We start from the raw sequence: 25,792 nt of genomic DNA on the forward strand, positions 1-25,792 counted from the left end.
TGGCGCTGAATTTTCATATGCTGCTGGACCTCTCACCATGTCAACTCTAATATGTTTAAGAAAATGAGAGCTGTCACAATTTTAACTGATACACAAACCTGATGGAAATCAGCAATGAATCCACCACCTCTCCCTAGTAATTATTGTAAAATAAACCTGTGTAAACAAGTTGTAATAGCTTACAGTCTCTAACCCACAGGTCACCAACCAGTAGATTGGGACCTACTGCTAGATATTGGAGCCTGTGACAGGTGATCCTGACTAGTTGCCAGGAGACTATGAGCACAGCACTTCAGCTGTCCCTCTCCCCACTGCTGTGCACCTCCTGCCTTTTGCCTTGGAGCTGCCTCCCCCTGACCTTCTGGGAACCTCCTGCTTGCAGTTCAGAGCATAGAAGGGAGAGGAGGGGGCGCTGACATCAAGGTGCCTGCTCTTCCCCCCTATAGTCTATTTTCACAGAATGGAGGGGGGCACAAGGCTTGGGATGGAGGGAGTTTGCTGGCTGCTTTTGAGAGTGGGGCAGGAGCAAGCCTGCCTCAGGCCCTCTGCACCACCACCCAGGATCCACCTGAGGTAAGCAGTGTCCAGCTGGAGCCAGATCTGAGCTCCTGCCCCAGTCATGAACCCCCTGCTGTATTCCAAGCCCTTGTCCTAGCCCTGAGCCTATAGTCTGAACCCCCTCCCACACCTCAACTCCCTGGCCCAGGCTCAGCTCAGAACCCCTCTGAGCAGGGGCAGGACCTTCAAAAAGAGGCACAAAGGAGTTGGGTCAAGGATATTTGGGTTTGAGGTAGATCCTGGGTTGCACTTAAATTCAAAAAGTGATCTTGTGCTGAAAAAGGTTGGAGACCACTACTCTAAACTGCATAAAAGCTGAGTGAATCAGTCTCAAAGTGTGATTGCTAAACACAAGGACATATTTCAAATATGTTCTGGCTATGTCCATTTGTGACAACTTCCAGGACAACTTAATTCCTCCCCCCCCCTTTTTTTAAATAAAAGAAACATTTTCCTAAAATTTATAATGAACTTTATAGGTACAAATTTGTGTTACATGTCAAGATAGTGAAGAAAAAGGATTATTTTCCACTAAAAATATTAAATATTTTTCTCTGCAGTCTAAGTAGTCCTTTCTACATATTTTGTGTAAGAATGTGATGAACTATCCTTTAACACCCAACTCTCTCAAGGTGGTACTTGCCAAAAGAAATAAAAGAATTTTTCAAATGGATTTTTGTAACATTACTTATTGTAGCACAAAAGCTACAATAAATGTGCCCCTGCTATGATACAAAATGAGATTATAAATTCCATATGATTCAGTGGGAAAAACCATCATTTATAGAGTAGAACCATCAAGCAGTTCATGTGTAATGCCCAAGGATTACATATAAAAATACCACAGAATAGCACAAGTCTGTTCCATTCTATCTTTACACCAAGCATTTAAAAACATGTATATCAAACCAATTCTAAAGAATTTTGAAAACATTTCAAAGATGATAAATACAATGTGCAGCTCTACCATGATGTGAATTAGACCTATATAAACTTGGGATGCTTTCTGTAGTTTATGTGAAACAGAGGTGCAGGTAAATAAAATAACCAGTACAAAGATTGTATTTTCTCCATATCTGCTGAATTCCATTGTTAGCAGGGCAAGCTGCAATTGTTTTGGAGACTGAGTCATCAGTGAAGTTATGTCAAAACACTCTTTTAAAATGAATGGTCAAGAAGAGCTAGCAAGCTTTTCCAACAGTATTAATTTTGTTTTTAAGTTTAAATTCAAAGGAGGTAGTGTAGTAAAGTTCAACCCAATTCTATTGATGCCAGATATGTGTGCGAGAGGTCGATGGGTCGTCTTGTAAGGAGATATCTGAATGGGATCCATTTCCATTAGAATGTGCGTATAAGACATCATCATCTGGTCCCCTGGTTTAACATCTTCCCTTTTGTCATACCTGTAAAGAATATGCAGTGGATTTATTCACATTCTTTTTGGTGCATATTAAACTTCTGCTAGACAAATACTGCTGCCCTTCTGAGACTTTTAAACTCAATTATGTGAGCCACAGAAGTAAGTGTGCGTGCCAAGCTCCATTAGGGATGTGAAAGGTTAACTGGTTAGCATCACCCTTAACCTAAACCTAATGTTTAACTGGATAACCAATTAAACAGGATGCTCTATTTGGTCCCACGCAGCGGGAAGATAAGAAATATTTGTATGTTCACATTCTAGTCTATACTTAAGAGTTCCCATTTCTCCTGTATCTTGCAACAATGGGGCAAGAACGAGGGACTGAAGAAACCTCCTTACGTGTCAATGTGTATATCCACAAATCCTTCACATATAAGTTGTTTCTTCCCTGTTGGGATGTAAAGGTCAATCTAAAAGCTACCAGTTGTGGATTAGCAAGAGGAGGGGCTTTAACTCCCAAATGAAAGCTTCCAAAACTCTTAATATAAACTCAGCCGACCTTAATCCTTCTTTAAGTTATTTTTATGAAATAATCAGCCTCAGTTTATGAACATTGAGCTGATAAGACAAACTGGACAGGAAATACATTTGTCCTCTAGCAACTGCTTATCCCTCAGTATTCACCTCTGAGATGCATCTAACTGTGATGGAGAAGTCAAGAGGGGCAAGGATAACAAAGTTAATAGAAACAGAGTCTTCACTCCTGCAAAATCCCATTAGCAACCCTAATTTCAAAGATAGTGCCACAGCCTGAAGAACGTTCTTAAGAAGCCCAAGATTCCAGTTAACGTACTGGGTAATGGTATTATGGATGTAATAGTGTAATTGACTAACCAATTAGCAAAAGCTTATCAGTTAATGCTATAGACTACATGCACTTCTCCCTCCCACCCCGCAAGTAAATTTTTTAGCAGGCTGGCCAGCAGCCCGGCTCAGTTTCTACACTCACTGGGTCTGGAAGCTCAGTCTCCCCCACCACCCTCTGACAGGGGCTCCTACCTCTGTATCAGAGGCAGCAGTACCAGGTGACAGGCAGCCAGTCTTGAAGAGAAGCTGGTTTTAAAATTGGCTTCTCTCGTGGACCAGTTCCTGCCTGGCACCCCACGCTGCTGCCTCTGATACAGTGGCAGTAAAGCAGAGTGGCAGGAGGCTCCTCGGGGGGCGAGGCCAGATTGCACTGGCTGCCGGCCCTGCCTCTGGGGATTATAGAATAGTTGAGTAACTGATAAGAATTCATGAGGTTCCTCGACTATTCAATTAACCGATATTTAACATCCCTAAATGGTACATTAATGTATGCAAACTACAGAAGTATTGAGATGGCATGTGTGGTCAGGCTGGTGGAAAGAATATAACATATGGCCAACAGCCTTCCCAATTCCAATGCACCAGTCCTCCTGTGGCCTAGTACAGGAGCTAACATTAGGATGCAATCCTGAGTTCATGCTAATGGAGAAAATGTGAACTAGCTTATAGGATCCATCCAGTTTTAGAATCTATATAGTCTCTTTCAGTCTCTCTTTGAAGGCAGATAATGGCATTCCAGATTTTTCTTGAGGCAAATAGAGACTCTGGGCATACCAAGGAAAGCTAACTTCAAAACACTTGTAGTTATAGACCGCAGTTATCTTGATGAATAATCAGACTGTTTAGTCATTCCATCCATAACTCCAATTGTCCCTTTGTGCGTACAGTCTGTGAAAGACAGTAAATTATTTTCTATCCCTCTGAAAGGCTCGTGTTTCCCCATGCTACCCTGATTCTTTTCATTATTGTGTTGCCTGATGAGAACCGGGTGCTCATGTGAACGATGGTCAACTGCTGTTTATCCTTGACCTCATCTGTGTTGTTCTTTATGATGACTCTTTATGATGCTCAAGGCATCTTTCTGACATGGAAAGTTAACAGCAAGGGACAAAATACCCCTCTATATGAGGCAGCAAAAATGAGTGACAAAATGCTATTCCTTTTTTCCGTCACATCATGGCCTCACATTCTAATATTGAGCCATCCACAGGAAGCAAAGGCTGGTTAAAATCCATCAAAATTAGGCATCACAGTCAGAAAAGGTAAAATAGTCCAAGATATGTTCTGTAAAGAAACTAGCTGAATAAACAAGAATTGGAGAACTCTAGATACCAGATCTGCCGCATCACATGGGAGGGAACATTGCACAATGATTTCTGCCAACTCATGATTTAGACCTTCCTCCAACTCCCAACATGTGAACAGTAATCTGACATGAGGATAGGTGAACTTGCATTCATGAGGAAATTTCCCCTTTAACTTCTAAAGTATTGTTGAAAATCATGACCTACTAGAAATCCCAGACACAACTAAGTTGGGGATTATCTTAAATTCAAAACAAATTCTGCTCCCATTCTATCAATGAGAGTTTTTCTATTTCCCCGAATAGTTATAAGCAGGGCTCGCTGAACCATGGCGAGCCCTGATCGCCAGCCACACTGTCCAGCGATCTGCGCATGTCAGATCGCCGGAACCCGGCTCTTCCGGGTTGCAATCTACTCGCCACGGGCAAGTAGATTGCATTATTTGTTGAGCCCTGGTTATAAGATCAAGCCCTTGGCATACCTTTCTGTTGATAATCTTTGACAAAGCTTCTATTTTAGAATAAATGAACAGACCATGGTTGTGGAGACTACCTTGAAAATATAAAGTGCAAAGTGCACCCTTGAGAAACTGGAACAGCAGCATCCAGGGATATCAACATCTAACATTCATCTTAATAGTTGGCCCCTTCAGTGTCAAAATAGTTTACCACTTTGTTCATAGAATTATAGGACTGGAAGGGATCTTGAAAGGTCATCAAATCCAGTCTCCTGCACTTAAGGCAGAACCAATCATCATCTAGACCTGGGATGGGGAAATCCAACCCTTTTGCACAATCCAGTGAGCACTGACTCCCAGTTGCAGGAGTGGAGCAGCAGAGAGCTAGCACTAAAGCCCCTGCATGACTGGCTGCCCCGCAGTGGAGAGGAAGCAGCTCTGTGCACTACTATAGCCTGAGGGAGGTGGGACGGGGAATGTCTATACTACAAGCCTCTCACGCTCTCATTTGCATTTCCTCTTCCTTTCCCTTTTGCGCAAGAGGTTTTTGCACAAAAAAACGCTGTGTAAACGACGCCTTTTTGCGCAAAAACCTCTTTGTGCAAAAGAGAAAGAGGAAATGCAAATGAGAGCACGACCTATGCAAATAAGTGCTCCATTTGCATTTGGTCTTCCGCAAGAGGCTTGTAGTAAAGACGTAGCCTCAGAGTGCAAGGAAGCTAATGCAGGGGCCTGCAGGCTCTACCCTCATCACTCCCATTGGCTGGGAATCATGGAGAATGGAAGCAGTGGGGGGCAGTGCCTTCAAGTGCAAGGAAGAGTAGAGTGACCTATGACCCTCCTCCTCCCTGGAGCTGTGCTAGGTAAATTCCCCAAATCCCTGCCCCCTCCCACATACCCAGCTTACTCCAGCACCATACCTCCTAAACAGAACCTGCCCTCCCATCCCCAACCTCCCAACCAGACTCCACACCCCTACCTTCAGCCTGCTCCCATGCTCTAGCTACCGCACAGACTCTACACCCTCACCCCCAACAGCCCTCTCCGGCAAACTGAACCCTTCATTTTTGGCCCAACCTGATAGCCTAGATGGGCCCGATAAAATATACTGGCCCCTTTGCCCCCAGAAGAGATAATATAGCTCTTGGGGGAAGCCCAGAGCCTTGGCCTTACCCCACAGGGCTGAAGCATGGGGGGAAGAATGCTGGTGCCCCGAGCTGCAAGAATGGGGTGCCTTTTGCGCTTCTCAGCTGTGGTCACATTAGTGAGGGCATTTTTTTCTTGGGAGGAGAACTTTGCAAAGCCTGCCCCCACCCATGACCCTACGTTGGGTTGGGACTTTCATAGTTCCATCTGAAATTTCATGGCGATGGAAGTACATGAAATTGTGAAAATGACCAATTAAAAAACCATCTGGCCTTGAAACTGACCAGAATGGATTATGAATTTGGTAGGTCTCAACTCATAATTAAGACAATTATTTGAACATGCAAATACCAGAACAGCTTTTCAATTTAAGATATTTGCCACTGTCCCCCTCCCAAAAAAAAATCAGGAAAAAAAAGTTTATTACGCTCTACTGTCAACAGCTGAAAAGTGATGGATCATTACAATGTGTTTTCCCAAATCCGGTGAAGGAAAGAAGGACTTTGGGAGTTATCTAGGAAACATTTTTTTCCAGTCAAACCTAAGTTGGCTGAGTTTAATACGGATTTTTTTATTTTTCCTCATGTGTCTTAAAATTATCTCAGGTACTTAAAACAATAAATGGGCCAATAAAAACAGGAACAAAAGCTCCACATATGTTCTATGTTTGGTAGAAAATCACCACAGACTAAATTCCCTGAAGATTTGGATTGCCCTTGTTCATGACTTCACAAGCACACTGTGTAAGAACCAATGCTCATCATGTCAGCCATCATGTACATGCACAAAAGAAAAAAACAATGTTTGCTGTCTTGACAAAACCCCTTGTTAAACAACATACCTCCAATTTGAGTTGACTTCTAAAAATCGAGACACTCCAGTCTGTGCAGCAGTCACATCAATATGAACAGAGACATCTACAAGAACAATATTTAAAAATAACTGTAACTACAGGACACCTATAAGTGACTAATTAGCTAAAAACTATAAAGATACATGTAAATAATCCAAAATAAACAATATCTAATGTATTCATGAGAAACATACAGCAAAGAATCCAGAAAACTCAAGTTAGATTAATGCTATTTAACATTTGAACTAGTATACATACCTGCTGTGGAAGGTACTAACTCATGTAATTTCTGTATTGCAACTCCTCCAGGGTAATTGAAATGCGAAACATAAAGTGATATTCCTGAATAAGCAGCATTAATTAGGAGATGTGTCATAACCAACAGAGATCCTAGTTTATATAGCCAAGATTTTTTGTATTTATTCAATCTGTGAAGGTATACAAAATGAGAAATGAAAAAAAAAATAAAACCCCCAGAATTAGATCTTGCCTTTATATTCTGTAAGTGGTTACTGGGCAGCATATTTAAAAATATAACGTTTCATTGCTGGACAAAAGCAAGAGTGAGGGTGGCTTCAAGTTTTATTAACTAACAATTTATAACACTGCACTTCTTTCCCACAATTCTAAAGGAATTATTTTTGACAAACTAATAGTTGTAATTACAAATACTAAAATATTCAAAACATAACACTTTAACACTTCCATTTGTTTAACTTTTAGCTATCAAAAATAAACCTACAATTCTCCAAAACACTTTGGAATTTCACTTTATCTAAACTAAATTCAGTTCTTTAAGGTAAACATTGTAGTTAAATGTGCCTAATACATAATTAATACCAAGCAGTTTCCTAAATGAAGTAAAAAACAGTACAGCTATTCACTAGAATTTGCCTCTTTCTCTTGTGGATGATATTAACAGATTTATAATACTATGCAGGGCATACATGTTGCGGATGCGTACTTATAACTTTAATTAATTGGAGTCACGCATTCATCAAAGAAAACAAAACCCCATATTTATAGAGCTTATAAAATAAGATTTCTAATAATTTATTAATTATCGTCAGACAATAGCGATTTTACAATTTGCAACCTTAACTGATGTCCTGTTTCATAAACGATATTTTAACTATTTGGTTACAAGGCTAAATCTTGAGGTCAAATTCTGGAACAAAAACAAAATCTTTCCCAAATAGGTGTGCATGTATTGAAAAGAAAGTACTAAATCAGTGGTTCTCAACTAAGGATGGTGAGAAACAGGTAACTAACGAATCGCGTACTAGATACAATTTGCATCAATTAGTTGAGAAGGGGCCCCACTGCGGGTCTGCAGTTTAATTGTAGTAGGAGCTGGATGTGCAGGCTCTGCCTTATAAATGTAGTAAAAGTCAGGAGGTTTTTACTACATTTAAAAAGCAGAGGTGCGGAGATCTGGGACCCGGACTGCTGCACCTCTGCCTCCCTTGCCGTTCCCTCCCTGTACTGCGGAGACAGTGCTGGGGGGAACCGGCTTTTAAGTCAGCTTCCCTCAGCACTGGCTCCTGTTTCCTCTCCTTTCTGTCTCTGATACTGAGGCAGCAATGGAGGGGCAAGTAGTGACTTGACTAGTTGCCTACATCCCTATTCTCAACCTTTTTATATTTGTGGACCCTTCTACAATTTTGAATGTAGGTGCAGACTCCTTTGGATCTATTGCCTGTATTAGGGATGTAAAATCCCATTTAATTAGTTAACCGGTTAAACATTGTTAGGCCAGTTAACCAGTTAAACTGGGTGAGCAGGGGGGCTGCTCCATCCCAGGTGTAGCATCCCATCCTCCACCAATTAACCGTAACCAGTAAGCCTCACCTGAAAAGGATGAGACTTAATGGTTAAAACTAGGTTAAACCTAGTCTGTATATATAGTTGAATTCTGTTCTATCAGTTTTCAGTCCAGTTCTTTTGCAGACCCCCTTAAACAAGTCCATAGAACCCCCAAAGGTCCACAGAAAACAGTTGAGAACACTGTACTAAACTACTTTCCTTTTCTGGCTAGCAATCCAAACCTCAGCCAGCCCTCTCCCCACCCCGCAGCTTACTGCTGCCAGGTGCCCAAATAACCTTCATACATTGCTAGGCTAGAAGGAGCATGCTTGTAAAAGAGCGGTCCATGCCTCTTAATCCAATTCTAGAACAATCTATTGAGGCTCTTGCTGGGAAGGGCTTTCAGAGCTTTGTGCTGAGCTAGCATAGGGCAGCCTACTTCCAATCTATGCTGCACCACTGCTGGCAACAACAGCTCAGGTACAGAATCTGGCCCTATCCTCACCTGCGTACACACCCTCCTTTGGCTAACACACTACATTTAATGTTTTTCTCCTCTATGTGACAAAAGAACTGACCTGTATCTTGTAAGTTACTATAAAGTTTTGAACTGTAAAGAATCTTTTCAAGAAGTATTACTCTGAACTTACATTCGCGTGCAACCTTTGGCAGCCACTATGTTGAAGATGGGGAAAGTGTATATGATAAACCGCAGCTCTTTGTGTGGGAGAAAGGAATACAAAAAAATAAAACCCAGAGTTGGTAGAAGTAATACCCGAGTCCTTTTGTCTGCTGCTCCTAGAGGCACGAAAATAATACTGCATCCCAAAGCTCGAGGCAAGGCTGAATAGAAATACCACAAGAAGGGAGAAGTCTTTAAGATGAAAAAGGAGTTAAGGATATTTTTGTTATCAGCAAATATCTGGGTTAAGATATCTTTATCCTTTGAAATATTCTGCAAAAATGTTTGCAGGTTATGTAATAAGTTTATTATTGTTTCAAATTACTTATATATTGAACTTGTAAATAAAATGATTTAGTAATTTCTGCAGATGTTTTCTTCACTTAAGTCTTGCAGCCATCTACAGAAGCTGATTGAAAAATAGGGGGAAAAAATAACTAATTTTGTAGAAGTGTTCTATGTCCAAAATTTTGAGGAATTTGATTTTACCAGCTTCCCATGTAAAGAAATAAGTATGTTTCAATGATCCCTTACTATATCCTTGGACATACTATGAGCCTTCCCTCCCCTCAGGCATTCAGCTACCATGACAAGGAGCACAGTTCAAAAACCTACACCTCAGGACACATGTATATATTAATGAATCACTGAGCACAACTACACATCTAAATACAATTACAACAGAGATCCTGAATTTAAGATTTTATTTTAACGATTACAAGAAAAGTAAGAGACAAAAAGGACAGGTACTGGAAAAAACTTTCATTTGGTAACATGAAACCATCTTTTATCATCTTTTTCAAATGTTACAGGATTTTATAGCTTCTCTTCTCCCCTCCCCCTTGTGCTCAGCTGCCCTTGCAATTGCAGTCTGTGACCTACTGGTCTTTTCCCACTCTTTTCCTATTGCAAAAGCTATGCTGGGAATGTTAAACAGTTAGACAATGTGAATTAAGAAGTGGGTAGCAAGTCAAACTATTGCTGGAAAGGCAACAGGATTGCAGGGGACAGAGAGATAAAATGCACTCCCATGAAAAGAGGAACTTTAAGGTTAGAAGCAATAAAGCAAGAGAGAAAAAGTCAAGGAGTGATTTTCAAATTGGGCTCTTAACAGTAAAAACAGACAGGACAGATTGTAGACGTTTTGTGGTGACTGAGAGTTCAATATGACACCAAGACCTTGACTAAGAAAAGCTATATTATTTAAAAAAGAGTGTATATCAGAGCTGTTCTACTGGTGCTACCTACAGCAAAAGCTACAGAGCAGACAGGATTCAGATGTTTTTGAAACTGGATCATCTAACCCTATTCTTAGTCACTGCCTGTATTACAACTGCAACTGCTGTTGCCACCACTGCGCTAGTGGGAAATAATTGGTTCTGTTTTTGCCAATGTCGACGCAGCTCAAGGCCTTAGTGACAGGGACGACAGTGGAATTTACTACCAAAAGGAAGAGAGGAGGAAAGATATGGTGGAGAAGAGACTGAAGGACAGATGCAGGACTGGATCCTATGTCCATGAAAATCATGGAAAATTCTTCCTTTGACTTTAATGGGGCAGGAGCAAGCACCAAGAGAAGGACTAGAGAGAAGTATGTATTGGAATTGGGCCCCACAAAGTAAAATTTCAGCTGAATTCTGTCACCAGCGCCAAACATTTCAATCATGTCACAGCTGAGTCCCAAGAATAAATCAATGCAAATATTTAACTTAGCTGACACAGGGCCATGTCTTCATTTTCTTGTATATATTTAAAGGATACTCCCCAGTTGGAACTTTTATTTAAAACTATATTATACCAAAGCACTTTCCCCTCAGGCCATAGAAGCTGCCTCCAAAACACAGAGTCCACAGCAATTGTTAGTCCTAGAAGAAAAAAAAATCCACGACTGAGGAGCTTATTCAATCTGAACATTTATTTAAGAGTTGATCATAAACTGGGACATCCTATGAGCCTGATCTAATGCAAATCAAAACAAACAGGAGCAGGCCAGGCTGTGTCTTGGGCTGACACAGAAATGTTGTGACAGGTGGTTGCAGTTTGCATTTCATTGTAGAAATCATAGGCACAATTAGGGATTCATATTTTATTCCCCTATGTGCAGTGTGAAAAATAGTCTGGACTGTGAATCAGGAAGGATGTGAAGGAGGGAGTGGCTGCTCTCTAAAACATCCTGCACCTCAGTGCCATGAGACAATTCAGAGGAAGTGAATGCTTCTGTATCCAGAAGTATCTTACACTGCTTCACCTCTCCCTGCAGTAACAGCCTTCCTGCCCTCCATAAAAAGGCAGTGTATTGATGTGGTCACGATCTGGCAGCCTCTAAGAGCATGCTTTTTAAAAGAGACATTCTACCATGAGGAGGCTCAGTGGGACTACACAATATGTTCCAGGCCTCCACAAATGGCTTGGAACCCAAGAGATTTCATAATCTTTCTGCAGTGACCAATACCTAGTCTGTTAGGGTGTATCTAGGCAAAAATGGCTCCGTTGATGGAGCCATGTAGATATGTTTACTAGACATAGCAAAATGAAGTGGCTATTTAAATAATCGCCGCTTCATTTACATCAAAATGGCCGCCACGCTGTGCCAATCAGCTGTTTGTCGGCACAGCGCAGTAGACTAGATGGGGATCAACTGACCCCAGATCCCTTTGTCGTCAGATCCTGTAAGCCTCGTTTCACGAGGCATTATTTAAATCGCCGCTTCATTTTGCCATGTCTAGTAAACTCATCTTCAGGGCTCCGTGTACGGAGCCATGTAGTCTAGACACACCCTTAAAGCTCTAGAAATGAATAAGAAAGGGCCATGGCATGTACCAGGCAACTCAAGTCTCTTTAGAATCCAATTTTCATGAACCTTCCTCCTTCAGTCTTCCTCGATATCATCCTGTGGCACATCATATTACATCTTATTCCCAGTCTGAGCTTGCTTTGGGTGGAAATCTCAGGCCCTTTGTCGGTAATGAGATCCAAAGCCCCTGACTATTTTGAGTGGGAAAGTCCATCTCTTTATGATAATAGTGCACTCTAGGAAACATTGCAAGTTAAAACGTGCAGCATTTTCTGGTCCCTCAGCAAGCTCCTTCTCTGTAGGAGACAATATAGTCCAAAGATTTTTGCTAAATAGCATGTATTTCTCCCAGAATAAAATTTCATCAGTTTAACGAATAAATTAGTTGTCCTGTGGGAAGAAAAAATTCCCTTTATTTTTAACATTTGCTTTCTATTAAGTAAGTTTTACTACAGGCATATTTTTAAATAAAGGACCTTAGAAAAGAGGCAATATTAGATATTACATTTAATAAAAAAATAAGCACTTACCTAACCAAAAAAGGCCAGCAGCAACAGCATGAGAAAGCATCTTTAAAATGGAAATTCTTTTACTTAATAATGTCACCAGAAGCATGAGACCTAAGAATATACAGAGCTCTGATCTGAAGACAATAATTGCCAGTGATGAGAACCAAATAAATGGTGCATGCTTTTGTTGTATCCAAGATGTAAGTGCCAGGAGAACTGTAAAAAGATTTTAAAAACCCCACTATATTAACCACTGGATATCTTTAAAGTTTTTTAATTCAACTAGCTCCTTCCTTTTTTGGGGCCTGATTCTGTACTCCTACTGCAATAAAGCTTTCACAAAGCCAGGAAAAGGTATGCAGAATGGGGCCCTTTTTAAAATACTCTAGTTTGATGCATGTGCTAACTAGGAAAAGGACATATCTCAAAGGAGGGAGTCTTGAATCCCTCCCTGAGGAGAATATATAATTAGTGACACATATAACTCTACTTGTGACAGGGAACTGAAAACTTTCCTGCCTCCATAAGAAAGAGGCAGCAAGCGGGGAGGGAGGGCCGGAAGGGTGCTTCAAAGCGGCAGCACTCTGTGGAGCCTGGAACTGGCCCGGAGTCCCCAGCCGGCCCGGGCTGCATGCAGCGTTTCAAAGTAGCAGTGCTGCATAGAGCCTGGGGTCACCTGGGCTGGTGTCAGTCTGGAGTCTGGCTCCATGTTGCATTTCAAACTGGCAGTGTCTCCCCCACTGATCCCGTGCAAACTGTATCAACTATTCGATTAGCTCATTAATCTAAATTTAGCATCCCTACTAAGAACAAGGAAATGTGAATACATTCAGGTGGCTAGCTGAATGAGTCACATCTCTATATACTATGGGTTCTAAATATTTTTCATTGTGTAAAGCCACATCCTAACTAAGATCATATTGAGGACCAGTCATGATCACAAAGCATCCACGTGGAATTACAGTGATTATTTATATGACAGGGTAATACAAATTGAACCTCTCTAGTCTGGCACCCTTGATACCTGACCAGTACTAAACCAGAGAATTTGCTGAACCATGGGAGATCAATATTTTCTAGTAGCACTATCGACACTTCCACCGCTTACTGGGCTCTTAGAAAACATTTAGGATAAATTAGAGCTCAACAACAGCACAGAACACTGAGAACCGGGACTGGTGGCTGTAAACGAACTTATGGGACCATGGGAAACTAGGCCACACACAGGGAAAGAGGACATCCGGCTAAATTATGCTGAACCACTGATGTTGCTGGACTAGAGAGGTTCAACCTGTAGTAGAAAAGTATTTTAGGTGTCTCTATAACTTGTACAATGCTTCAAAAAAGTTCCTGCTGTACAGACACCTGATGATTCTGGTTTTTTATTCTGTTCAATATAGATTCTTACACTGCCCTCACGTGAGCACCTTCCAGAAATGCATGAAGTCACTTGACTAATACCTGTCACATGTGGCTGGTTGGCTGTCCCAACCTATTTCCATGGGGAGAATTGAATGTGTGGTGGAATTTTTGGTTTGGGAGGGGATTTTTATTCTTCAAATGCACTTAGATCAGGTCGAAGAAATGCATATTTGCACATAGAAAGGAAGGTGTTATGGTTTCCGGTGTTCCTTATTTTAGAAAGGAGTTCACTGAATAATCTCAGACTGGCCCCTGAGGAAGTTCTGTGCCCAGCACAGACTAGTTTTACCTCTACTACAGATTTTTAAATTGCAGAAATGTCTAGAGGTTATCCGGTGGCTGCATGCTTTATAAATCAAATAAATCTCAAAAAAACCCAATCTCTATTTAATCCAAGTCACATGGTAAACTCCCTATATGTTCAGTTTAAATACCACTTCAGTTTAACAAATCATTTTAACTCATGTTCTATAAAACATACCATCATAATTCTCCAGACTCCTTACCACACAGTCCAGCCATCAAACATATATACATTAATCTGGTCTTACCACATTTATTTATACATATGCATTCACTAGCAACAAAGTCAGAAATAATTCCAAAATATAAATGACAAACTCAAAACAAATGCTTACCAATAGGAAATGCGAACATATTGGGAAGTGTTCGGGTGCAGTAAAACATTAGATGAAACTGAGTAATAGTTATTAGACAGAAGATCGTTGATACAGTTGATCCAAACTGCTTTCTAACTTCTTTCCTTAACTTCCATAATGCATAAATCACACTAAGCCCCAGACTTCCTCGAACTTAAACAAAAAACAAAACAAAAATCACAGATTTAAAAAAAAATGTCAAGTTACTTATTGACAGAGGCAACAACAGAGAGGAATGTGAAGAAATATTAAATTACTACTGCACAAACACAAAAGTAGCTCAATATTTAAAAGACGGAGTGTTTATAAAGAACCAGGCAAATTATATTACAATATTTTAGATCAGACTTAAAATAAAAAATAATATCCAATGCAATCCATCCTTGCTTGGTTATGATTCAGTATCACAGCGGTTGAGCTCTGTGAGTGATGTTACATAGGATGGTGTAGCAGGGAAGTCTGCCCCTTTAAGGGACTGCAGAGCTAGGGAACAGCAAGCCCTGGACAAAGAAGAAGCCCAGAAGACAAGTGCAGGGCCTGCAACTGCCCTGCCACTCCCCCGCCCCCAGGCTAATCAAAACCTGGGGACCGGGAAGTGCGCAAAATCTCCTCCCCCTGACACCAGTTCTCTCTAGTTGCCATGCACCCACGATTGGCCTGAGGGCAGGAGGAGCGCGAGAGGTCTCCTCCCACCGTGGCACCTAGAGGGAAGGGTCAGCTGTTCAAAACAGCTGGTGATTCTCTCTATGTGGGGGGGAGGGCAAAGATTTCACACTCTCCCACCCCTGGACAATCAGGGTCTGTGAGTGGGGGAGCATGAGAAGTCTCCTGGCTCTGCCTCTTCCGGGATGGCTCAGAGCCACTTCAGAAATATTTGAAGTGTCCCCCCCGCCATTAAAATTATCGCCCACTCCTACACTAGGAGGTGGTGGACTCTGTAGTATAACATCTATGTCAGAGGGGTGGGGTGTAGTGTGTGCTTGTGTATGTGTGTGTGTGTGTCTGTGTGTTCATGTGTCCCCCCACAAGCAGGTAGAAAAGCCCACCAGACTTCCAGTAGATGGTGATGTGTCTAAATAAAACAAAATGTGTCACAAATAACTTTGAAGTGAATTCTAAATTCCCTTCACCCATCCCCTTAGTTTTCTGTTAGGACTGATGTGAAAGGTTTACCAGTTCTGCTTAACTGGTAGGGGCTGGAGTAGCCCCCTGCCCACTGCTCCAGACCCACAGAGTGCCCGCTCTGGACAGGGGTTGCTCTCATCCAGAGCGGCTCCGATCTGTAGCGAGTGTCCGGAACAGCCTCTGTCCACAGGGAGCCCGGCCCGCTGCAGACAGGAGCTGCTCCACACAGGGGCTGGGAGTGGAAGCTGTGGGGACTGGATGCGGAAATCCCATGGGCTGGAGGCTGCTCCAGATGGGTCCCCTGCCCATATCCTGCTTAGCTGGTTAACTGGTTAGACGTTAGGTTAACCTAATGTTTAATCAGTTAACTGATTGATTGGGATTTTACATCGCTAGTTAGAACTCTGTTACTTTAGTATAACTTTGTGTGGTTTAGCTGTTCCTAGAAGCATGGTGGAATCTTTGAGTTAGCATTAAGTTAAGTAACTCCCATCTTGAAAGTACACATATTAAATTAATATACTACTATAGTCTCCAGCATTATACCTTACAACCCTCTCACAGACAATTACTGCAGAATACAGCATTAAACGAGATCTTCTTTCGGACCTGATTTAAAGTTCATACCTATCAGTTGGGAGTAAAACTTGGACATTTGCAACCTAGACAGCATATATATAGCTGGGCTGGAAAGTGCAGCAATAAAGACTGGTCCAAGAAACGTTCTTGGGACAACTCCAGGAAATTCATGATGATCGTACTGCAAATAAAAGAGAAGACAAGCAAGCTAGAAATAATGACTAACAATAGAAAAATGTGGCCCGGGGTGGGCATTAACACAGTGGCCAGTCACCATTGTTAACCCCTGGCAGGCCATTGCTGCTATGTTTACCTGCACAGCCACAGGTACTAGCCATCACAGCTCCTGTTGGCCACACATCGCCATTCCCAGATAATGGGAGTGGCAGGAAGTGGTGTAGACCAAAACTCCAGTTCTCGCAGCTCCCATTGGTTGGGACAGTGATCCACAGCCAATGGGAGCTGAGAGTGCCAGTACCTGCAGCCATGCAGCTAAATGTAATGGTGGGGGCCTATAGAAGCTAACCCTTGCGGACCAGATCCGGCCCGCAGGCTGGTATTTGCCCATCTCTGGTGTGGAAAAACTTGATAAATAATGCTCTTATGCTTCATGTTGCATTTGTGCTGATCAGCAAAGAGAGAGCTGGTTATCTTGAACAGACCATAAATAATAACCTCCTCTTTCCTATTCACCTTCTCCAAGTCCAATCTGTGGTACACAATGTCATGGATGGCTTGCAGGTTGAAGCTCTCCTCCACTTTTGTAAATGGACAGACAGTTAAATGAGCAAAGGCCACAGCAATGATCAGCAACAGCAGAAGTGATTGTCCACCTGAGCTCCTCTTCTCAGCCATCCTGGACTTGAAATCCACATCTAGTCTATTAACAGAGATAAAGGTTAACAAGTGGGAAAAAATATCATCATGCTAGTGTCTACAAAGTGAAAGAGAGACTAATGCACTTCATTAAACTAAAAAATGAAAGTATATCCCACTGTACATATAGCCTACTGTATGACTAACAGATCAAATAATCAATCAGGTTTTCATATATATATATATATATATATTATACTCAGCCAGTGTTCCATGATTTGCACTGGCTGCCTGAAGTTTAAGGTTTTGGCTTTGATCTGTAAAGCCTTATGCGCTACCCTAAGAGACCACTTTTTTCCAAAGAGCATACTGCCAACTAGAAGCATAAAAGGAGCTAGTGGCACAGTGTATTCTGTGAGAGTTCTGTATCTTTGTAATTTGCCCCTTCCATTGGTGTGAAATAGCCTGACTCTAATGATTGTATGCAGTGTTGTTGTAGCCATATCGATCTTAGGATATTAAAGAGAAATGATAGGTGATGTCATATCTTTTATTGGACCAATTTTCTGTTGATGTCAGACACAAACTTATCTTCTGAGGGTACGTCTAGACAGTGGCACGGCCAGTATCCCAAAATAGCATTTTCCGCGTCTTAACAGCATGCCCGTTATTTCAAAATTCAATCGAAACAGCGGGCTTGCTATTCTGACATCACGGTAAACTTCATTCTATGAGGATTTGGGGACTTGTCGGAATAGCGGTCTACTTCAAAATAGACTAATCTCAAAATAATCTACAAAATTTGCATAGCTCAAATTGAATAGCTGTGTATACTCACCCTGAGGCAATTTCTAGAAATACAGTTCAGATGTTTATAAGAACGAAATCAGGACAAAATGTATTTTTCTCTTGTTTAAAATTTTTTGCAACCGTTGCTCATCCTGGAATCAGGAATGGGCCTTTTGCTGTTCCCATGAAAACATCGAGGTTCACCCATGCTCAGTAGTGGGATGTTAGAGATTGGTACTTATACTCTCTGTGGATTCCTTCTGCTGACATCATGCTCCCTTCCACCCCAAGCCCCCACACACACATCCTGGTTAGAATGCATAAGTTCCATCCCCACAGAGCAACTGAGGGACAGCGGTATAGTGGAGGCTGAGTCAGTGCAGCATGAGGGATATGGATTAGAGGATCAGGTTGGTGGGGAGACCAAGTTTAGGGTTGGGCCATCTTTTGAGGACACTTGGAATGTGAGTGCTGAACAAAACTTTTATTTGTAATTGGTCCTCCTGGCTTCCATGGGCTAGTGTGGTGCCATACTCTGGAACTATGAGCAAGGAGTCTCTTTCTTACATGCTCCGAATGCCACCTGGCAGAATAGAAAAGGGGGTAACTTAATTAGAATGAAGAAGGGTGAGAAGCAGAAAGGGGCAACCAACACACAAGCCAAGAGGAAAACTGGGCCAGGGATCAGACACAAGAGGCAGAAATAGAAGGGATCAGAGGTATAATGGTCTGTAACATCCTGAGAACCTGGAATTCAATCCAGGAGTCCTGAGTCTTGCCATTCTGCTTTCAGCAGAGGCCTGAGAACCCATGGATACAAATGTTGAAACACTTTTTTTTTATTCAGAACCCTGTAAATTTGCAGATATACACTTTATATTTGAAGATAGCCACATCCAGGGATCTGCAAACGAGTCCCCCACACATCCTTGTTCCACTTGCCCTGCCTCTTCCCCCTGACTGTGCTCCATCCCAGCTCCTCCCTATGTTTTAATGTCACAAATCAAATGATTTGCAGCACTCTAGAAGCTCTGGGAGGGTGGGAGAAGGGGGCGCAGGAGGCAGAGAGGGAATTTTTTTCCCCTATGAGTGCTCCAGTCCCAGAGAACCCACAGAGCTACCGCCAAAGCTGGACCACAGGTGTTGCTGATCAACAGAATCACAGAGGTTACGTCTAGACTGGCCCCTTCTTCGGAAGAGGCATGCTAATTTCTAACTTTGGAATAGGGAAATGCGCAGGGGATTTAAATATCCCCCGCAGGATTTAAATAAACATGGCCGCCGCTTTTTTTCCGGCTTGGGGGAAAAGCCGGAAAAGAACATCTAGACTGGCGCGATCCTCCGGAATAAATCCCTTTTCCGGAGGATCTCTTATTCCTACTTGAAAGTAGGAATAAGAGATCCTCCGGAATAGGGCTTTATTCCGGAGGATCGCGCCAGTCTGGACGCTCTTTTCCGGCTTTTCCCCCAAGCCGGAAAAAAAGCGGCGGCCATGTTTATTTAAATCCGGGGGGGGGGGGGTTATTTAAATCCCCCGCGGATTTCCCTATTCCAAAGTTCGAAATTAGCATGCCTCTTCCGAAGAAGGGGCCAGTGTAGACACAGCCAGAGAGATGTGTGTTGTAAAAATAAAGGTTCCAACACTGTTGATTATCTGTCCAGATGTCACTTTGGTTTCACACAAAGGATTTTTCCCTCATTTTCTTGCTTTGTAACTTTTCTCGCTGCCACTGTTAGTAAAAAAGCAAGTCCAAAGCCTGGATAAAAGAGGGGGGTTCTGCAGCTGGGTTTGCTACCCATTCAGATAAAACCTTATAGAGGGCGGGGGGCTGAACTAGATGACCTCTTGAGGTCCCTTCCAGTCCTATTATTCTATGAATCTATGAAACTGAAACAGTTCAGTCCAACTGAAATTTGAGAATGGTAGGTACAGATGAAAGTAAAAACACAAGTTTGACAGTTCTCAATGAGCCAAAAGAAAACTGAGAGCTCAAAGTATTTAATCCCTATTGCTAAATCTGTAACCAGAATAGACATGTGCAATGTGCATGAAATACTTTGGATAGAACAGGAAAACTGGTACAGGTTACACAAGAATTGAAAAAGTATCCTCTGAACAGGGTGTCAATGACATAAGGTGAGCAGGGAGTGACACAATGGTGACTGGGGCTACAATCTTGCACTTAGGAATATGAATGTACAAAGGAGGTATATGAATTATGCTGGCTAACATCACAGTGAAGACCCTCTGAGTTGGGAGCCAATGAACAGCAGAACAACAGCCAAACTATAAACAAAACATGTCAAATGTACAATAATCCAAGTATGCACAATTAGAGCAGCAAGCGGCAGTGAAAAGGACACACAAGCAAGTCTGTGGTGGGGTGCATAGGCTCCACACCGATGAGGAAAGGACAGAAAGATCCTATGTGCAGGACTAACCTTCCTCTCTCCCCCTCCCCACAGCCCTGTTAATTCTGTATGGTAAAGAGGAGACTTTTTAAAAGGAGGAAATTGCAGGCAGGTGTGGGGCAAGTTCATCCTCACCTGGAAACTACTGGAAGTGGGAATGTTAAAAAGTGAGTAACTGGGTAACTGCTGAAAATGTCAGAGTTATACAGTTACTTGTACCGACAACATGGAACGGCAGCCAGCTTGCTGGGACTGGGGCCAGAGTCTGCGTGTAACAATTCACCGTAACCAATTACCCTGATAAATGGTTATCCTATTACATACCTAACTGAACAACTCTTGAAGCCACAAGGGAAACTCCCATGCAGGAGATATCCATCCCCAATTCTAGGTGGAGTACCCCAAACTCCCAGGGAAAGCCTGACAGAGTGACCCTAATTTCAGTACACCAGTCCGAAGGACATGTTGAAACCAGCTAAGCAGACTGTCCTGAAATAAGAAGATATTGTCTGCCTTTTTCCCTTTGGGTTGGGTCCATGGTGAAGGTATTTCCAGGTGCACCAAGACACATTGTTTTCCTTTTGACTCCCCATCAGAAGAAATTTACAAAGGCCCACACAAGGGCAAAATCTCCCTTACAAGGATTAGGAAATGCGGACCTGTGTAAAAACCACACAGCAGAAATAACTAGACATTATTAGGGTGTCCCACCATCTGCAAACTGTACCAAGTATCTGAGGACATACCTATTCTAGACCCCTCTCTGGATATTCACATTTCCACACCAAATGCTGTGAATGAGCCACTTCCACCCTGACTTAATTAGCCTCATTAACCCAAGCAACTTCTTCCATATACATACATATTTATCCCACAAAAGCTTATGCCCTAATAAATCTGTTAGTCTCTTAAGATGCCACAAGATTCCTCCTTTTTTCAGAAACAGACTAACATGTCTACCCCTCCGAGACAACTCTGAAAGATGAGACACAAGCTAGCAAAGAACTGAACTGAGTACCTAAGGGAGGAAAGAGAAAGCAAGGAAGGCCAAGGAAAAATTAACATAAAACAGTGACAAAGGAAACACTGAATGTGCTGACATCACTTGAGAAGAAGAACCTCTAGTGCAGGGCTACTCAACTTTGGATGCCCCAGAGGCCACAATGATACTCACAGCACATGCTGAGGGCCCCAACTCAAGCATGATAGCATCTATATGCAAATATATATAATAGAGTCTTTCACGCTGACTGGCATGAATACAAAGATTAAGACAAGACGACACAACACATAGGCCCCATTTAAGTCAGTTCTGCTGATATTAATAAAATGCAATATTTACCTGATTTCCACTCATATGGGCAGGACTTTTAACAAGCAATGACAGTCCAGGAATTTAACAACTAAAACGTATATCAACAGAAGACCATTATATTGACTGGCCATTGTGCAGCGTGTTCCCAGTGGAGGCCATGTTCAAAGGATCCCACCCACGGGCTGTGTGTTGAGCCCCGTCTAAACCCAAACCACATTGCAGGCTGCAAACAAATGGGCCACGAGCCACTTGTTGAGTAGTTCTGCTCTAGTGAGTGACTTATGAATGGATGAACTGGACAGGCCGATGCCTGGATTGGAGGCACAGGAAGAGCTAAGGTAAAGTTTATTTCAAACTTAGAAAATTAACTTCCTTTTGTTGTACTTGTGTCAAAAGTTGCAAACTTAAGCACTTAAAAATTAGGAAATGCCATTATTAAGATTGCTTATTAACCCTAACTTTGACCCTCTGATGCACGTGCAGTATGATACAGCTTTTACTTACTGATCATACATTATTTTTCCCCACAGGAGCCCTGCATCAGTCAGTGCACAGGACAGACAGTACTCACTCAATGAGCAGCTAATTAATATTTTGTTTTATACTGATTATTCATTATGTGGCCCTATGTACAATAAATCTGACATTCTTCAGACCCTTCTCTGAATTCAGAACTTTCCTGTGGCCTTATCATTATAATAGCTGAATGCTTCACAAACATTAATGAATTTATCTGCATTACATCTTCTCAAGATTGCAGAGGTGGTATTTTCCATATTTTACCACTAGAGAGCTGAGGCAGAGAGAAGGAAGTCATGTGTCCATTAATTTTAAATGGCCTGAGAAAACGAAAACCTGGTTGTTCAGAGCACTTAACATTTTATAGTGATAGAAATGTAGCCGTGTTAGTCTGGTGTAGCTGAAACAAAATACAGGACTATGTAGCACTTTAAAGACTAACAAGATGGTTTATTAGATGATGAGCTTTCGTGGGCCAGACCTACTTCCTCAGATCAAATAGTGGAAGAAAATAGTCACAACCATATATACCAAAGGATACAATTAAAAAAAGTGAACACATATGAAAAGGACAAATCACATTCAGAACAGAAGAGGGATGCGGGGGGGGGAGAGGGAAGGAAGGTGAGTTAATGATATTAGAGGTGGGGAAAGGTAGATGTCTGTGAGCTAATGGTATTAGAGGTGATAATTGGTGAAGCTATCTTTGTAATGGGTAAGGTAGTTGGGGTCTTTGTTCAGCCCCCCGCGGAGAGTGTCAAATTTTAGCATGAATGCCAGTTCAGAGGATTCCCTTTCAAGTGCAGATTTGAAAGTCTTCTGTAGTAGGATGCATGTGATTAGGTCATTGAGACAGTGTCCTTTCTGGTTGAAATGGAAAGAAACTGTTTTTTCTTTGTGATCCTGTCTAATGTCTGTTTTGTGGGCATTGATCCTTTGGCGAAGTGTCTGAGACGTTTGTCCAATGTACATAGCAGACGGACACTTTCAGACTATAACATTTTATAGTATTTCAAATGTTCATAGCAGAGCTCCCAATTACCTCTATTTCAACTGTGAATACTCAGCACTTCTACAAATCAGGCCTCAGAGGTCTCAAACTGGGCACCCAAAATAATGAGGAACTTGCCTAGCATTACAGGCAGTCCCTGGGTTACGTACAAGATAGGGACTGTAGGTTTGTTCTTAAGTTGAATCTGTATGTAAGTCGGAACTGGCGTCCAGATTCAGCCGCTGCTGAAACTGACCGCCAGTTCTGACTTACATACAGAATCAACTTAAGAACCCCAAGCGTCCCCAAGTCAGCTGCTGCTGAAACTGATCAGCAGCTGATTCCAGGAAGCCCGGGGCAGAGCAACTCTGCCTCAGGCTTCCTGTAGTCAGTGCTGGTCAGTTTCAGCAGCGGCTAAATCAGGACGCCTGGGGCAGAGCAGCTGGGGTGCTGCCGGTTGGTCCCGCAGACCAGGGAGACGCAGAGAAAGCCCCAGAGTACACGGGCGGCAGGACCGCGAGGTCCCGCAGTCCGTGTACTCCGGGGCAGCCCCGTTCGTAACTGCGGATCCGACGTAAGTCAGATCCACGTAAGTCGGGGACTGCCTGTATATGGCAGAGGCAGAAACAGAATCAAATTATCTCGGGCTCCTCCCATTCAATTGTTTTAATCATAAGACCATCTTTTCTCTTCCTGCAGTTCCCTGCCTCATTCACTTCACACATTACAACTTCTATAACAAATGAATCAGCGGTCTTACAGACCTTCATTCACCAGTATACAACCTTGATTTTCACTCAAAGCACTGCCAAAATGCACTGAATTTGGAGACCCTGTAGGAAAAAACAGTAAGTGATCACGTATTTAAGAACTACATACCAAGTGAGCTGAGTTAGGATTGTTAGTACAACTTACACTTTTGAGGATTGATTTTGCAACATTACATTTTTTACATTTTTTTTTTCTTTTTCACTTAATTAAGTGCATTCAGAATTAGAATACTCCAAAGCTCTGTATCTTTGGGATGTGTCACAATTTTGTTTCTTTCCTTGAGCTGTATCAGCTGCTTTGAAGGTGGCCTTAAAAGTATATTTAAAGTCAGAAAAGCCTATCCCAGGCTCCCTCAACCACCAGGGAGGGGTTGTTTGCGCTACAAAATGAAGTGATGGAGTGCACACAGTGCAACAGTCTTTCTAGGTTTTGAGTTTGGGGCAAAGACAGAAAACTGTAATATGGGACTGCAATCCTAAGCTCAAGAGAAAACATTTTCTTCTAATACAAATAACAAAATACTGAAGGATACTTTAACAAGCATGGATATGTGAACATTTATTTTTGTCTTTAATGCATCAGATTTCTTGGAGATGCTTTTCAGGCCTCAGAGTCAATCAATAGAGCTTTCCTTTAAGGGAAGGGTTTTTGACAGAAATGGATGGTTGGGGAAGATAACGCTTACAAGTATACGGTTTATAGTCGTACTAGCAAATATTATGAGAAGTGAATATTTATGTGACTGTTGTCAAAACACAAAACTTTTGTCATTTTTTGCCCGGGTTTTTTTGCACAGCCTGGAGCTTAGATTCCGCGCACCCTCCGCGGAGACAAGTCTAGATGGGCCCCCGGCTGCACCTGCACGTTATAACCAGGCAGGGCTTAGCGACGGCGATACGGAAGCCGCTCTCTCCCACGCACTACTGAAAACATCACCCTGCCTCTCGCTGTGGGAGCCGGGCTGGCTGGGCAGCCCCGCTCCGTCCGCCGCACAGCGCTGCGGGCAGGGCTCGCACAGCTCCCCACCGCCACTGTCCGCGCGGACACGGCACGTAACATTAATTCCCAGCATCCTCACTCGGCCCCCTCGAGACTCCCCTGGAGGCGCCGCGCGTGACGGGGTCCCACGGGAGTGAAGGCTGCACACCTGCCCCTCCCCCTCCCCCGCTCCCGAGCCTTAGCAGCCACCCTGCCTCCGCAACCGCCTGAACTCACCACCTACAACCCTTCAGCCACGTGGCCTACTCGCACAAGGCTCCACGGGGAGCACGTGACGGCCAGAAGGCTCAGGTCACCTGACGGCAACGGAGGCTGCAGGCGGCCATTTTGGATTCGGGCAGAGCGCTCACAGCAGGCATACGAACCCCGTCCCTTTCCCCGCCTGAGGCCCCGCTGTACGCCGCGCTTCTAACGGAAATGGGGTCGCGGCGGGGCTCACGGCTGCCCGGACTTAAGATGACCGCTGATCGCGCAGCTGGTCCCGCCCCTCGCTTTTCCTTCTGTGGCTTCCTGACCGGCCTGGCCCTGGGCTTACACGTGGGGTTCTCATTGGCCCTGAGCGTGGCGAGCTCCGATTGGACCACGTTCCTAAGGGCTCGCTGTCTGCTCCAATGGGCGCTGGAGTGGAGCGTGTGCGTGGAGCTGACGCGGAAATCCGAATGGGGGCAGCGGCTGGAGCGCCGGTTGCTAGGGGAGCGGGGCCGGGGCTTGCGCGGCGCTGCCGGGAGCCGGCTCCTGGGCGAGAGGCCGCCGCGCCATGAACCCCTGTCCCCGGGCTGGCGCTGCGCCGGCGGGCGCTTGGCTGGTGCTGTGCGCCGCCTTGCTGCTGCCCCCTGCCCTGGGCGCCGGGCCGCGGCCCCGCCAGGCCTGCGCCACCTGCCGGGGCATAGCGGACCGCTTCAACCAGGTGGGCGGGGGAGCCGCAGGGCTGGGCGCGACAGGCGTGCGGGGCCGGGGGCCGGGGCAGAGCCTTGCGGTGAAGCGCCGGGGCTGGGCCGAGCGAGAGGCTCGCTGCGCATCTTGGCAGGGGGCTGCGAAGCGCAGGAGGTTTCCCCCACA

General features: G+C 43.4%; 2 protein-coding genes across 8 annotated transcripts in view; one reads left to right on the forward strand and one right to left on the reverse strand.

The window, feature by feature from the left end:
• Positions 1 to 1,318: 1,318 nt before the first annotated feature.
• ALG12 (ALG12 alpha-1,6-mannosyltransferase) lies at positions 1,319 to 25,244 on the reverse strand. Of its 6 annotated transcripts, none has more exons than XM_006119597.5 (11): positions 25,030 to 25,243; positions 23,728 to 23,796; positions 16,815 to 17,001; positions 16,170 to 16,302; positions 14,397 to 14,570; positions 12,358 to 12,552; positions 10,795 to 10,898; positions 9,002 to 9,225; positions 6,804 to 6,973; positions 6,534 to 6,609; positions 1,319 to 1,961 (listed from the first exon to the last, which is right to left on the reverse strand). In XM_006119597.5, exons 3-11 carry the CDS (start codon positions 16,974 to 16,976, stop codon positions 1,730 to 1,732), a joined length of 1,470 nt encoding a protein of 489 aa, XP_006119659.3. In that variant the 5' UTR covers positions 16,977 to 17,001; positions 23,728 to 23,796; positions 25,030 to 25,243; the 3' UTR covers positions 1,319 to 1,729. The 6 variants fall into 6 exon arrangements, with proteins under 6 accessions (XP_006119659.3, XP_006119658.3, XP_025038643.3 ...); XM_006119596.5 differs by having other exon boundaries at positions 24,950 to 25,243; XM_025182858.3 differs by having other exon boundaries at positions 25,099 to 25,220.
• A 109-nt stretch (positions 25,245 to 25,353) lies between these two features.
• CRELD2 (CRELD disulfide isomerase 2) overlaps positions 25,354 to 25,792 on the forward strand; it is a 61,325-nt gene continuing 60,886 nt past the window's right edge. Inside the window, exon 1 of one of the 2 annotated variants that reach the window (XM_075927874.2) lies at positions 25,354 to 25,640. In XM_075927874.2, the coding sequence (XP_075783989.2) occupies positions 25,491 to 25,640 (150 nt within the window). In that variant the 5' untranslated portion in view covers positions 25,354 to 25,490. The remainder of the gene's footprint in view (positions 25,641 to 25,792) is intronic. The other variant, XM_075927895.2, reaches the window with a different exon arrangement.

This window comes from Pelodiscus sinensis, chromosome 1 (genome assembly GCF_052426305.1).
Source record: "Pelodiscus sinensis isolate ZL-2025 chromosome 1, ASM5242630v1, whole genome shotgun sequence".
Lineage (NCBI taxonomy): Eukaryota > Metazoa > Chordata > Testudines > Trionychidae > Pelodiscus > Pelodiscus sinensis.

Coding starts and splice junctions, on each gene's coding strand:
- ALG12 (XM_006119599.5), bottom strand. CDS start 16,976: ATGGCTGAGAAGAGGAGCTCAGGTGGACAATCACTTCTGCTGTTGCTG. Junction 16,303..16,814: donor ACAGATTGGACTTGGAGAAG/GTGAATAGGAAA, acceptor TTTTATTTGCAG/TACGATCATCATGAATTTCC. Junction 1,962..6,533: donor GAAGTCAACTCAAATTGGAG/GTATGTTGTTTA, acceptor TATTCTTTACAG/GTATGACAAAAGGGAAGATG.